This window comes from Jatropha curcas, chromosome 9 (assembly GCF_041381405.1).
Source record: "Jatropha curcas cultivar XTBG-Jc1 chromosome 9, XTBG_Jcur_1.0, whole genome shotgun sequence".
Lineage (NCBI taxonomy): Eukaryota > Viridiplantae > Streptophyta > Magnoliopsida > Malpighiales > Euphorbiaceae > Jatropha > Jatropha curcas.
In genome coordinates, this window is record NC_143159.1 from 25,808,693 (window position 1) to 25,823,042 (window position 14,350).

At 32.8% G+C, this 14,350-nt stretch overlaps 1 protein-coding gene and 1 long non-coding RNA gene across 3 annotated transcripts; one reads left to right on the plus strand and one right to left on the minus strand.

Moving 5' to 3' along the window:
* The first annotated feature begins 624 nt into the window (after nucleotides 1-624).
* On the plus strand, nucleotides 625-7,297 carry LOC105638447 (TRAM, LAG1 and CLN8 (TLC) lipid-sensing domain containing protein). 2 transcript variants are annotated; one of them, XM_037641314.2, is made up of 9 exons: nucleotides 625-1,128; nucleotides 1,585-1,708; nucleotides 2,969-3,057; nucleotides 3,166-3,304; nucleotides 4,455-4,529; nucleotides 4,885-5,006; nucleotides 5,089-5,160; nucleotides 6,014-6,073; nucleotides 6,983-7,222. In XM_037641314.2, the coding sequence occupies exons 2-9, from the start codon at nucleotides 1,607-1,609 to the stop codon at nucleotides 6,984-6,986; spliced, it is 663 nt and encodes a 220-aa protein (XP_037497242.1). In that variant the 5' UTR covers nucleotides 625-1,128; nucleotides 1,585-1,606; the 3' UTR covers nucleotides 6,987-7,222. The 2 variants fall into 2 exon arrangements, with proteins under 2 accessions (XP_037497242.1, XP_012077645.1); XM_012222255.4 differs by having other exon boundaries at nucleotides 632-1,128; nucleotides 5,089-5,164; nucleotides 6,983-7,297.
* A 2,220-nt stretch (nucleotides 7,298-9,517) lies between these two features.
* On the minus strand, nucleotides 9,518-13,617 carry LOC149493909 (uncharacterized). The gene is made up of 2 exons (XR_016322675.1): nucleotides 10,315-13,617; nucleotides 9,518-10,225 (listed from the first exon to the last, which is right to left on the minus strand). It is a non-coding gene; the product is annotated as an uncharacterized LOC149493909 (long non-coding RNA).
* Nucleotides 13,618-14,350: the final 733 nt, after the last annotated feature.

Consider the following 14,350-nt stretch of genomic DNA (forward strand, 5'->3'; position numbering starts at 1 on the left):
TCTTGTATTCCATGTAAGAACACGATTTTTGAGATATTGAAAACTTCATTTGTTTAAGCTTTGCTTGTACTCCTTTGCTTAGAGTGATAGTGAGAGATTGCTTCCTCTAATTGCATCAAGAATTAAGGTAAGCTTATCAACTTGTTTGTGGCGTTTATCTTGTTCTTTGCTCGATTATTGGTGTTACCGTTTCATTATAAACGTGGGGTGCCATAGAGCGTTTAATCTCGATTATTGGTGTTTCCGTTTCATTATAAACGTGGGGTGCCATAGAGGCGAACTTATATCTCATTCTTTGATCCGATCCGTATCAGAAAAGATAGCGAGAAGAGATGAAATGAGGATTGGTGCCTAACCAGTGCAACACGCCATTTTAATTAACTAAGGGATGAACATATGGATTCCAGTTTTTAATATTTTATTTATATTTATTTCTGAAATTCCAATTTCAATTGGGGTATAATTATAAAAACATGAAAAATTGGGGTATTTTATGGATTAAGTTAAAAATGATTTCCAATTATAACAAAAGGCAAAATTCAAAATATTTTTAATGCTTTACTCAATTAATTAATCCATTTAAAATACTCTTGCTCCTAAGCCTATTGTCACGGGCTGGGCGCAATATTTTGCGCATTTTTTTTATTGGTGCGTGACACTATTTATTGGCTAAGTGCTACCATTCCGCCACTGGTATCACCATCCGCTAGCACCAACGGGCCCTAAGCTCGATCTCTGCGCCTCTTGTCCGACGTGAAGCAAAGGGGACGCATAGGGTTCCATTTCATTCCAAAACTTGTCCTGACGGGTTTCATTTCTACCCAATTGCTAGATGAACTGGAATCGGTGGTGTTGACCGAGCCAAGTCTTCTCTCTTCAATAACAAAGAAGAGAGAGAAAGTGTTTACCAGCAAAACAAAAGACCAAACCTATTTGCCTATACTGTCCATTAATGCCCGTAAAGGTCCGTTACTGCGCCAATTAAAGCATCGAAACACCGAACCTCCCCGTTTTTTTTTTGCTCTTTCTCCTTCTTCTTATTGTTTTCTTTGGTTATTGAATATTGATCGAGTGTTGACAAGAAAAGTAGTAATTTCTTGCTGCTTTTCTTTCTCTACCAATAACTGGGTATGTAACTTTTTTTTCATTTTTCTCTTGATTATGTTTCCTTGTTGATTATAGGCCCCTTTTATTTAGATTGTTTTTCCTTTTATTTTTATTTCATATTAGCTAGCTATAATGACTTTTTCTGCTTTTATTTACAACGCGTCATATTATCATTAATTTTAAAACATGCACATCACTGATTACTGGGTACTACCTAATGGAACTTCTTAGGCTCAATTACATTCATCATTAGCATTTTCATTTTTTTTTTCTTTTCACTTGGCTCTAAGATAACCCACCATATTGCTTGAACAAGTTATTGATTCTACTTTGGGAATTTAATAAAGTAGTCCTGTTTGAGGATTTAAGAAGCTTCAGGATTTCTATATGTGTTGTTTTTTAATATGTGTGGTAATTATAGGTGATCAATATGTATGCTTTCTAATTGAAATAGAACGAATGGTGTATCTCGTGTAGTTTGGTGTTCCTGCAAACTATTATGGTGGGTTTACATTTTCCTTCTGGTCTTCCATCCATTGGGGAGACTGTTGGCCCAACCAGGCTGGCATCCATCTTGTCTGGTATCATCATGTGCATATTTGTAAGTATGTTTTTTAAATTCTGTTTATTCATGTGTTCAGTTGGTAAACCCATTTTTATCAAGCCACAATATCACAGGATAGTGTAAAATAAATCATGGTATGTTTTATGAGAAACAAGCCTATGGTATCTAGTTGAAAGAATAGAGTTCATCATAACTTGTTTTGAGACAGCCTTCGTAATTCCAAGGTACAAGGTTGCCTTGCAAGTGCAGTTGGTGCTGTCTTGGGTGGATGTAAATTTAGATTTTATCTATAGATTACAGGCACTAACTAAAAGAAGTACAGAAAGGGAAAAAAAAGATTACAACTCACTTGGTATAGCAACATCAATAGCTCTATACATAGTCGTAACTTGGATTTGCTAATTGACTAATGTGAGCGGTTCCTCTCTATTTGTGGCTATAACAAAAAGTTGACTCTTTGATTAGCAAGTCGATGGAGCTAAGTCTTAGTAGATTGCTCAAATGGTTTGGCTTGAAAACAAATGCATCAAGGTAAAACACTAGTTAAAAGAGTAGTGCCTTCCAATCAAGTTGGATGACATTCAAAGAAATCCCTCATAAAACATAAGCTCACGTAGAAGCCAAAAACATCACCTTGTTCCATAACAAACTAAAGGACAAATTTTCATCTTGAATTGCATTTCCCTTCTTTCATATACTCCACAGAATTGCAAAGAAAGCACATTTTTCCAAAGGCATCTTTTATCAATCCTCTCAATTTTAATCCAACAAAAGTCTAAATATTCTGGACACAAATGATAAAAAAGCTATTCCAAATTGCACAAATCACTTTATAATTTAGAAACAATTGAGGGTGAGGCGCACCATGCTTATGATGACACATAATACATGATCAGAAGAATGCCAGAGATCTTCAGCATTGTATTTTTTTTTTTTTTTTTGGGTGGAAGTTTTTGGATGAAAAAGATCAACACCATAAAAAAAAATCAGAGGTTGTCCCTTATTTTATTATGAAATGACGTGGTATTTTTGATTTCTATGTAGGATATGCATCTACATTAAAGAAGTGTGAGGTTGTTGATTGGAGATTGTTTCTTTTTTAGCTTGCTTTTATTTTCATCCATGGTTGTTCGTTGATCTTTTTAAGTAGGATCCCCTTTCCTTCACAATGCATCTCCTTTGTTTTTTTTTCTTCAACAAAATTTCATTTCTTTGGGGAGAAAGAAACTTCTACATTTTTATCATGTATTTCGCGTCTTTAATGATTTCTAATTTTGTTAAGTTTGGTGTTTGAAGGTTTATAAATTAACAGCTTTTCTTAGCCTTTTGTGCTTCAAATCATATAGCAAGCTCAACAAAGCAGAAAAAATTGAATGGAACAACAGGTATGATTGTTTTGTTTGTTGATTCCTTTCACTGTTTAAGAAGTTCTCTTGTAAAACTACGTTTAGGTTCTTTACAAAGCATAAATATTGACTGTTTTAATCATGCAGGGGGTTCTCTACATTTCATGCTGTCATTGTAGCGGCAGCTGCTTTCTATCTTGTGCTGTTATCAAATCTTTTTGATGAGGATTCTCAAGATGAGTCAATTGTTAATAGAGCCTCGAACATATCAAACTTTGTATTGGGGGTAAGCTGTCCGAGAAAAGGCAATACATCCATTGTTATCATTTCTACCCCTTTGGCTAATTAACTTGAGTCATTTGCATTTTGCTGAATTAAGTGTATCGTTGGTTTTGAAATTCAAGATCTCTTGTCATGCCCACAAGAAACACTAATTTAATGGTACAACTAAAATATGTTTTGCTGCAGTAATAAAAGTTGATACGTGCTGATATGATACTGATAGCATCGCTTGTTATGTCACATGTCTGCATCTGTGCCTATGCTCATATCAATCATTTAAAGTTAATGGCAATATCTTGAAATTTTCATCATTAGGGGTTGTGGAAGTATGCTGGCAATGCCCTTCTGCATAGAAAGATGCAAATCATATATGTATCTGCAAATGAGACTCAATACTTGATATTTAAAAAACAAAGAAAAACAAAGCTGTTCTTTGTGCACCCCTGGATTGAATACATGGTTTTAATCTATTGTCTTTTTAGTTAGTTATAATTCTAGCCCAACTAAACATAACACAGAGTTGGGAACTAGCTTTATTATATGCATTAATTTTACATAAAGTGGAGGTCTAATCACCAAAAGACCCAAAACTCTTTGAAAAATTGCAATTGTATGCAAATTCCCCAAAATAGACTATTATTGTAATCTCAAAAATTAGTTATGATTTTACTCATTTGGTCAAAACTGCACTCATTATTCCTTGTAATTAAGGAGAGATTGATGGAGGTTTATTATGATAGAATTGAGGTTGGTGACACGGAGCCAGAAAAAATATAGGTATAATAAGCTATTTTTCATTTCGATTTGATTAAACGGGTATAATTGCAATTAATTCTTGAAATTACGGTAAATAATCTATTTTGAGAGGTTTGGTCATAAATGCAATTTTTCGAAAATGTTTCTAATCTTTTGGTGTTAGGCCTAATTGGGATTCTTAGTTTCATTGACAATAGATTCGTTATTTTAGATAGAAAAATAATCTCATCTTTGTTCTCTATGCTTTATGATCTCATCCATCCAAATAGAGTAAATAGTTCTCTATGTTTATTGGAAATTGGATACTGTAACATAGGCTCCAGTATTTTTACCCAGCTCGTTATTGTTCAATCATTTTCATGTGTTGTCTCTATTAATTACTTTGCCTCTTTTTGCAGATCTCCGTTGGTTATTTTCTGTCAGACTTGGCAATGATTCTTTGGTATTTCCCAGCTTTGGGTGGTCTGGAGTATGTAAGTAAAAAAATCACATCATTGATGTTAGGTGGATATTATATTTGGTTATTTTCTGAGACCTCAAACTATCTAATATCTACACTGATCCCAGTGAAAGAGAAAAGGAACTAATTATATCTTTATCTATAACAATATCTTTATTCGTAGTAAAAGTTTTTAATTTTGGTTTTTCTTCAACAGCCATTTGGGAAATTGTTTTGGTTAAAGCAGTGTGGAAATCATATTTTGATTGTTTGAACAAGTATGTGACAGTGTCCTCCTTCTCTTGGAGAATTTAGTCGGCAGATTTTTGTTTTCGGAAGTTTATAGCAAGCTTGTTTATTAACACCATTTATGTGTTTCATTCTTTAAGGTTGTGCACCATGGACTATCCATGTATTCAATATTTCTCTCCCTTGTAAGTGGTCAAGGGCAGATTTACATACTAATGGTTCTCTTCTCTGAGAGCACAACTCCGTTTGTAAATTTAAGATGGTAAAGTTATAATTCAGAAGATTCTTAAGTTCCATATTGATTTATGATTGCCCACATTGACTTATGCTAAATTCAAATTTAGGCACTTGGATGTTGCTGGTCAGAAGAGCTCCAATTTATATGTCTGCAATGGAGTGCTATTGTTCCTGGGGTGGTTGGTACTGTCTGACATACTCAAAATCCTTACCTGTTTCAGTTAGCTTGCAACGTTTGCTCATGAAATTGGCATATGTTGGCAATAAGCCAATTGCCATGTTCTACTTTATTATATATCCAGGCAGAGTAACTTAGCTTGCCATTTTAGCTACAGCATAAACAATGTTATTAATAATACTGGTGACCTTTCTTTTGCCCGGCAATATTTTGAAATCTGCACTGAATGCATGAGGGCAAAAAGCTATGGTAATTTGGGCATATGCAGGACAGCCAAACGCCCCAAACATTATGGTGTTATGGTGGGAGATTGAATGGGGACATTTGGAGAAAAAGTAGTTATGTGATTCGTTGCTTAAATAGGTATCTTTGAAAATCTGGGTTCTCTTTGCTATTAATGGGAGACGATTCAACAGTGTTGTGATCCTTTTCATTTATTTCTGTTAACTAACCAACTGAGCTAGTATATACCATTCTTGTACATGAACTGGCCCTATTTTACCAATTAATTTTATCTTCACTCCCAATTGGAGGAAACTAAAATTTCTTTTAATTCACTTTATTTTAGTTTTTATTTTTAGTAAGAAAACATATTTTAGTTTTTGTTCTACCTCAATAAGAATTCATGTTTTTTAAAACAAATTCCATCTTCTGCATGAGTTCTTTAGGTGTAAAAAGTTCTTAAGAATTGGTGATGTAGTTGGGAGATGACTGATACAAGTTTCCTGGAATGACATTATGTTTTTTCTTACTGCTAGAATCCTTCTGTGCAATCTCATGATACTTGTCCTTTGTTTTTATCATAATTGTTTAATATGACTGAATGATTTGTAACAAAGCTGCTATGTGTTCAGGTTGCAAGGATTCTTTTGTTCATCTACTTCTTCACTCACATGTTTATCCACTTTGATCAGGTGAGTGGTTATTCTGGATTGTCCCTTAAAAGCTAGAGCTGAAACAGTGAAAAGCTTATATTTTATTGCACGTCTGTTTGGAAGTATTAGAATGTAGTAATCAAATAAAATTCCATTAGAACAATGAGTGCTTTTTTTTTTTTTTTTAACTATATTCCATTATGTTCAATTATATTTTATCAAACATGAAAACAAGCCAATTTTTGGTTTTCTCTAAAATTGGGAGTGGAATGCAATTCATGGAAATAGGATTTCATTTTTTTCATTTGGTACGTGTGGAATCTAAAATTTCTTTTGATAATTTTATGTTTGGATAAATTTAATATGTATTGAAATGATATATATTTTTAACTATAGTTCTTAATTTAGCAAACAAATTTTACTTCTTCATTTAAAAAAGCAAACTTGGAATATAATTTTGAACTTAGAAATTCTTTTTCATTTTCTTTCCAATTCCAAGGTGAACCAAACAAGCCCTTAGTGTTTTTACCAATTTAGTGAGTCAAGAAAAGCACTATCCTTATTGTGTAGCCCATCATGTTATTTCAGCTCATTGGCCTCCCAATGAATAAAAAAAAAAGCATTATTGTTTTTGCTTTCAATCTGTGTATTTCTGCATCAGTAACCTTTGACTTACAATAATCTTATCAAATCAGAAGTCTGAGTTATATGCCCTTAGGAGAAAATTATAATATTATAGAGAATGGTTATCTAAATATGCATTGTAATTTGCTCCATTTTGTTTCTTTTACATATGGAGAAAAAATTGTTAAGTATATTTGCTGCATAGTCGGGATAAAATGCAAAAGCAATAAAAAGATTGCTGCAATTGATTCGTAACTCTTTTTCCTTCTTTCGCTGATTCTTTCTCTCTCTCTCTCTTTTGTTTTTTTTTTTTTTAAATTTCAGGTGACAAAAATCTTTCCATTGGGCTTCTATAGCTTGCTTTTCGTGCCTCCTGTGTTGGCAGTGATGAATTTGATTTGGTTTTGGAAGATAACAAAAGGTTTGATTAAAACTCTTTCTAAAGCAAAAAGACATAGTCAATGATTCTATTGATGGTGGCCGTGCAATTGTGTACTCCGTTACTGCTTAAGTTCACCCATCATCTTTGAACTTATAATCGGTGAATATAAACACGTGCCTAGATTTCAATTTGTAACATAAACCAAACTAAACATTATTTTGTATAACAATGAAAATCATAGTATCATACTTCACAAATTTGAGTGACGGAAAGATGATAAGAAGGACTTGTGGGATTAAAATATTTGCTCTTTAACTTTTCCAATACTTTTCCTAAATGGAGAGAGATATTTCGTGAAAGAGAACTCATACACGGAGAATAAAAAATTAGGCGTGTGATTGAAGTGGTAAGTGAGAGAGTTAAAGAGAGGAAGAACTTACGTGGTACTTGCTTGAAGTAGAAGATTTTTTCAATTTTCATGTGTCATTTGTATTGTCTTTCTATTGTCGAAAGCTATAAGATTGGATAATATGGTTTTTTTTGTTATAAAAGATTGAAATTGGGGCGTATAAATGTGCACTATTTATAAGTTTAGGTTAACAGGTGAAATTAAGCCCCTCGTTTACTATAGTAACTGATGGTTGTTAATTTTAGAACGAAGTTACTGTGGGAAGAGTGCTTTGCACAGATCAATAATGTTGTTTGCAATGCTTTAGACACAGTAATTGTTGCTCTAGCAAATGTACATTAAAATTATGGTACAACTCTATTCTTGATCCTTAAACTTGTCTTTTTTTTTATTATTATTATTTGGAATTCCATTGATTAAGGTTTTTCCTTTTGAAATAAAGTAAGTTAGCAGCAAAAAGTTACTGTTTCTTTCTTGATGTAAAAACGCCATTGTTGAGTTGGAGAAACATTTGAATGCTGCTTTTTATTGAGTTTCCTTCCGGAGAAGGGTATGTTGGGGACGGAAAGTATTAGGAATTAAAGCATTATGCAAGCTGAAATATTATAGTGGAAGTCTTGGGTTTATTATATTTGAAACGTACAACTTTTAAATTTTTGCTGTTTTGGTGTTTGAACGGAAAAGGTTTGCAACTGAATGTCTGAGATGGATTTGACTTGTTTGATTGCTGATTAAGCTTAAATGGGGCTTCTTAAGATTGTAATGTAACAAATCTTATTGAAGATGCTTTTGAAATTTATCTTTTAAGAGTTATGGAGGGAGACGCCCTCTCTTTTCTTTTTGGCTTAATATCCTAATAAATTGAAACAATAAACTCATCTTAATAGAAATAATAATAAAATACCACGTAAGAAACTTAATTAGTTTGTCAATATTGAGACACGTAAACAAATTTAGATGAACTTTTATATTTTTATTTAGATTGGAATATGAAATATTAATTGGTTCTTTTAATGTTAATTATAAAATATTAATTCTTAAGATTTCTAATTGAGTTGGTAAGTTTAATTATTAGTTCCTTAATAATATTGTGAATATTATTTTATATTAAATTAAATTAAATTTATAATTATATTTTAAATTAAATATAATATTGTTAAATTAAATTTATAATTATATATTTTAACAAATTTAGTTAATATTATTTTAAAAATTAATTATATTTTCTATTTATACAATACACTAAAATAAAAAATAATAAATTCACTTTAAAAATTAAACAAATATATATACATTATACATTATAATAATTATATCTTTAATGATTATTTTATATTTTAACGCTACTAAAATTTTCTAAAATTTTATCAAACATCATGAATTATCAACTAACCCCTATCAGTTACCATCTCTGCACCATCAGTAATTACTATTAACTATAGATACTATGAATAATTAAATCAAATAAACCCTTAGGGACATATATTTTAATTGATTCCTACGTACTAATACTTTATTAAATATGAATGATAAAATAATTAAAATATTAAAAGATATTTAACGATGAAAAAAAACATTTCTAGATAATTCATTGTGCCTAAACTTTACGGACAAGTAAACAATTTTGCAATAGTAATTTCGATAAAAATTTGATACTAAATATTTTTTTTATAAAATAAAACTAAACAGTTAAATAATCTTTTTTTTTATATATAAAATAAGACTAAATTGTTATGTCAAAACACAAACAATTCAAATAATTTATAAAATTTTAATTTGTGTTACAATAAAGTGAATCTTTTAGATATTTCATTAGATAATAGATGGAAAGATGGTATAGATGGTTTTAATCAATTTTTAAATGTAAAAAGCTCCCAGCTTAGCTTTGTCGGCCTTGTCAAATCAGCCTTTTTAATTTCTCTCTCATGAACAATCATTTTCTTTCTTTTATTTTTTTTGTCTATCAATGAGGGAGACCATCTTCTTCGTTTTCTTTCTCCCACTACATATACATTGATATTAACCTAAAAAAGCAACAAAAAGGTTGAAAAAAGCATCAATAAAGGAATGATCAAAGACATAATAATCATTTATATTTTCAAAAGAAAAATTAAATAAAAAGCTAAAAATGTCTTTTGCATTTTCTCAATCATCTCTAAAAAAAAGAAAGGAAAAATATGTATAGTAACGTCTATAAATGCAAAGTATCATTAGGCATATGCTTATGAACCGGCAATTTCTCTTCTTCAACGATATAAAACCCAAACAAAGGCACCAAATTTGGATGCCTGAGTTGGCCTAACCTATTCATCTCAAACCTGAACTGCTTCTCACTTAGCTTGCAAGCACTAATCCTTTTCATAGCAAGAGGAGACCCATCAGACAAAACACCTTTGTATGAATCTCCAGTTCTAGTTGAAATCTGTCACGACCAGTTTCTATGGGCCGGATCGGCACTAGGGCCCAGGTAAGTTTAAGGCCCCCGAGGCCCGTAGTAAGTCTGACTACAAAATTCAACTAAATTAATGTGAATCTCAAGCATTAAGCCCATATTGTCATGCATAATAAGTCTCATATTTATATTATACTTTGGCCCAATATAACATCTTATACCTTATATAGTTCAGGCCCAATTTGTAATATACTACATTCATGTCATGGACTTCCCATTAATACATAAACTTAGGAAGATAAATAAAACATTTATGGGTACATAAATTATCATACTTATCTTATCGCATGACTAGCAGAACATACGACCTACAACTGCGGAGTTCTGTAGCAGATAAATACAAATAAGTTTTCGTACATATAGTTAATAAATAAATAAATAACTAAAATTAGAAGATTCTTTTCTAGCTCTACCGTGAAAGGAACAGAGCTTAACCGGGACAAGAGAAATCTATTTTCTGGAAAGGTTAAACAAATAGATGTGAGTTTAAAATGAATAATAATTATTGCACAACACATGCATTCACACGAATGTGTAAATATATCAATCTAGTCATCCGACTAGTTATATGCTCACGCAGTCAGTCACACAAATGGCATATCACCTGCACTCACAATTATTAACATCTTCACATAATCACATCACGTGGAAATTAGTCAATTGGCGTCACCGAAACCCCAACGAGCCGTCCTCACACATGGCTCGCCCTCTCATACATGTGCACCAGGGAGTCGATCCCTCATACCTGGCGTACCGGTCTAATCCTCACTTGACCAGCCCTCTCATTGTTTTTACATTCTCTCATTTCTCCATCAAATCTAAATCATCAGGCACACACAACAGGAGGCCACCTTGCGGGCTGCCATCAAATCCAGATTATCAGGTGCGCCCAATAAGAGACCACCCTGTGGTTTTTCATATCATCCAGATCATATTATCAGGTGCACACGGGGTGCCGATCTCCCATACGGCCAATGGTCTCGTGGACCGCCCTCACAAATCCATGGTGACCCACTTCATCCCAACTCCACACATACAAGGCATAGCATTATCACAACACAATTAATCAAGTATTGCAATTAAATGCAAGCATATTAATCAATTAAACATCGTAATGCAATGCATAATTAGACATCCAAAATCAAATGCAAATAAATAAATAAATAGTATTAACAATAAACAACAATAATAAAATAAATAATAACAATAAACAATAATAATGAAAATAAATAAAAAATTGAATAATTAAATGAATAATAATGTTAATAATTAAATCATTAGAGTACTTTATTTATTATGTATCAAATTATAGAATTTATCTAAATAAGCTTATTTATTATGTTATTAATTATAACTAGATTAGTTTCTATTGAAATTTCAGCAGAAACTCCCCTAGAAATATGGTTATCCACCTGTTTAAATATCATAATAATATTATATATTTATCAATCAATACACATAGCCCATCCGTCGGGCAATCAATCAAATAGTCGGGCAATCAATCAAATCAAGTTCCCATCCTCCTTAAACATCAGTATTAACACCCAACTATCTCAACCATAAGTTTATAATTATAGCGACTTTCATAGATTATTTGCTAAATCATAAACTGACCAAATTAATAACTTTATGGTAATTAATTTGTTAAGTTGTTAAAACTCATTTTTAACAATGACTATTTATAACTACTATTTATTTAGATTCGATTCTTATATCAATATCGAAAATGGCTAGGCTTTCGAAACCTTAGTTTATCAAAATTTCGCATCTAACCGTTAACCGACTAAAACTCATCTTACTTTGCATTATACACAACCAACTAGTTTTAGGCTAATGATCATCTAATTAACTAATTAATTAATTCTAATTTATCTCCTCCTCAAGTCACCTAATTATAATATTAATTCATGTAGTTTATTTAACAATGTTAAAGATTAATTTGTAACTACATTATACCAATTAACTAATTTCTAGCAAGGGTTATATTTGATCGATTATTTATTCGAATTCAATTTAATCAATTGATGGTTCTAAATTTGAAATTTATAACACAAATCAGGAAATGGAGCTTAGGGCGTACCGATCGAAATTCAGGTAACGATTTCAGGGTCCACGCGAGGAGAAAATGATTCTGTCTCTTTGATGCCTCGCCGGAGTGTCGCCGGGCCGCCACAGCCGCCGCCGTGCACGGTGGCCGGAAAATAGACCATGGCCAGAACTAAGCAACATTATACCAAAATGCTCGAAACGTTACAAGGAGCTCAAATCCAGTGTCTGTTTATGAGATTGGCGAGCCAACTGGCTGGAATCGGGCTCGACAGCCAGTGCAATCACCGCCGTCGATCCAAGGGAGAAGAACTGCATCTCGCCTGTGCTGTAGCAGCCACCGGAGTCGCGAACGGAGAGAGGCATGACGTCGAGCGTGATCGGTGGCTGGGATCGATGGCGCCTGAGCCGTGGCGCTGTTGCTGCGTCCAGTCGAACGAAAACAGAGGGAGAGGGGAGCTAAGGTGCGACAATGAAGGGTAGCGGGGCAGTTGTCGGGCCTGTCGCAGGCGACCGGTAACCATGAAAGAGAAGGAGGGAGGCGAGCGGTGAGCGGTGCCGGCCCGAAAAGAAGGAATAAGAAGAAGAGAAAAAGGAAGAGGGAAAGAAGACCTAGGAATTTCTAGACCATTCTGGTTCGATTCGAACCAGTTTGGTCTGATTCAACGATTTAGCTCGATTTGCTTGGTTTACGGACTTTTCATATGGTTTCAAAAATTTCAAGCGGGTTTACAGGTCCAATTAATTTATTTTAACTGATTTAATATTCAATGCCCAAAATAATTCTTGAAGAGTTTAGAAAATTCTCGGTTAGGGGTTACGATACTACATTTTGGGCTTGGCCCAACTCACGAATTAAGATTATACAGTACATGCAGCCCATACAGTCGAAATTCTAACTTTTGATTTAATAAAAAAAAATTTGAAAGTTTTGAAAATAAAAAATTCGAGGTATTTCAAAATCACTATATTTTCCAAATCAAAATTGTTAATGGCTAGTAATAGATCAGCCAACTTTGATCTTAACAATGAGTTTTTGAAATAATGAGACTTGAATAAGTTTATGTGACTTTAACACTCAACCCAACTAGAATCATCCTTGCCACTACCTTCACCATAACCTTTCTTTTTCACACTTGGTCTAACATATACCCACTACCAAATCACAAACCCTAAAATTAGTGACCCAGTAGCACTAATAACACCAGCAACCTAAAATCAGATCGTTGTCTGCCACCGAGAATCATTTCAACTGAGAAAGACCACCGAGACCGTACAATATCGAACCGGACAACTCATTATCATTCAGAATGAGATTATTTAAGAACTTGCAGCTAATGATTTCTGGCGAAATGGAACTGGAGAAGCTATTACCGGAGAGATCTAGAGTAACAATATAAGGCAACCAAGTACAAATTTGAGGTGGAATCGAACGGAAAAGAACATTGTTAGAAAGATCAAAGGTTTGGAGGCTACGACAATACTTAAGAGAATCAAGAAGTTGACCAGCGAGCTCAAAAGTAGGGAGGTTAAGAATGAATGGAGGGAGGGAGCAGAAGACGGTCTACGGTCATTGGCTCAGGGTGACAGTTAAGGAGCATTAGCATGGCAAGATGAGCGGAGTTGTACACACAGACCACTATGAAGATTTCTTGTTATTTGATGTGATCCAGTTGACTGGAGCTAATGAGGCAAGCTTTTGTGGCAATTATAATAGTTTAAAAGTATCCACATTAGATTTTCTGTTTATTGTCTAACGGAAAATCTAGTAGATTCACTTTATTGTAACACAAATTAAAGTTTATATATTTTTCCATAACAAATTGAATGTTAGGCATGCCAATGTCATAGAGTGTGCAGTTGAGGGGAAATGGTGAAATTAAACTTGTTTGCAAGTATAACCACGTTCCATTACTACTTTTTAAATATTGTCTAAATTTAATTTTAAATAACTAATAGACATAATTTATAATATTATTATTATAAAAATAATTAATAAAATAAAAAAGTGGTAAAAATTTTAAATAAATAAAATTTTTTAAAAAATCACTGGTTTACCACTGAAGAATTTATGGAATTTATAATAGGAAAAATAATTAATTAGTCCCTGAGGTTTCACCAAACTAATTAACTCGTCCTCGTATTTTATCAATATTAATTAATAATCCCTGAGATTTACTTCCGTTAAACCCTTTAGTCCTTCCATCTATTTTTTCTTATTTTTCCGTTAAAAGGTGTGAAAAGATAAAAATAACCTCACAATTAAACAAGAAAACACAATAATACCCTCACTTTCCTTCTAATTTTCTCTCTTCCTATCTCTAACTTTCCACTTCTGCAAACACCACAGTTAACTCCAATAGAACCTCCAAATATAATCCCGTCGTCAACAACTACAATGAG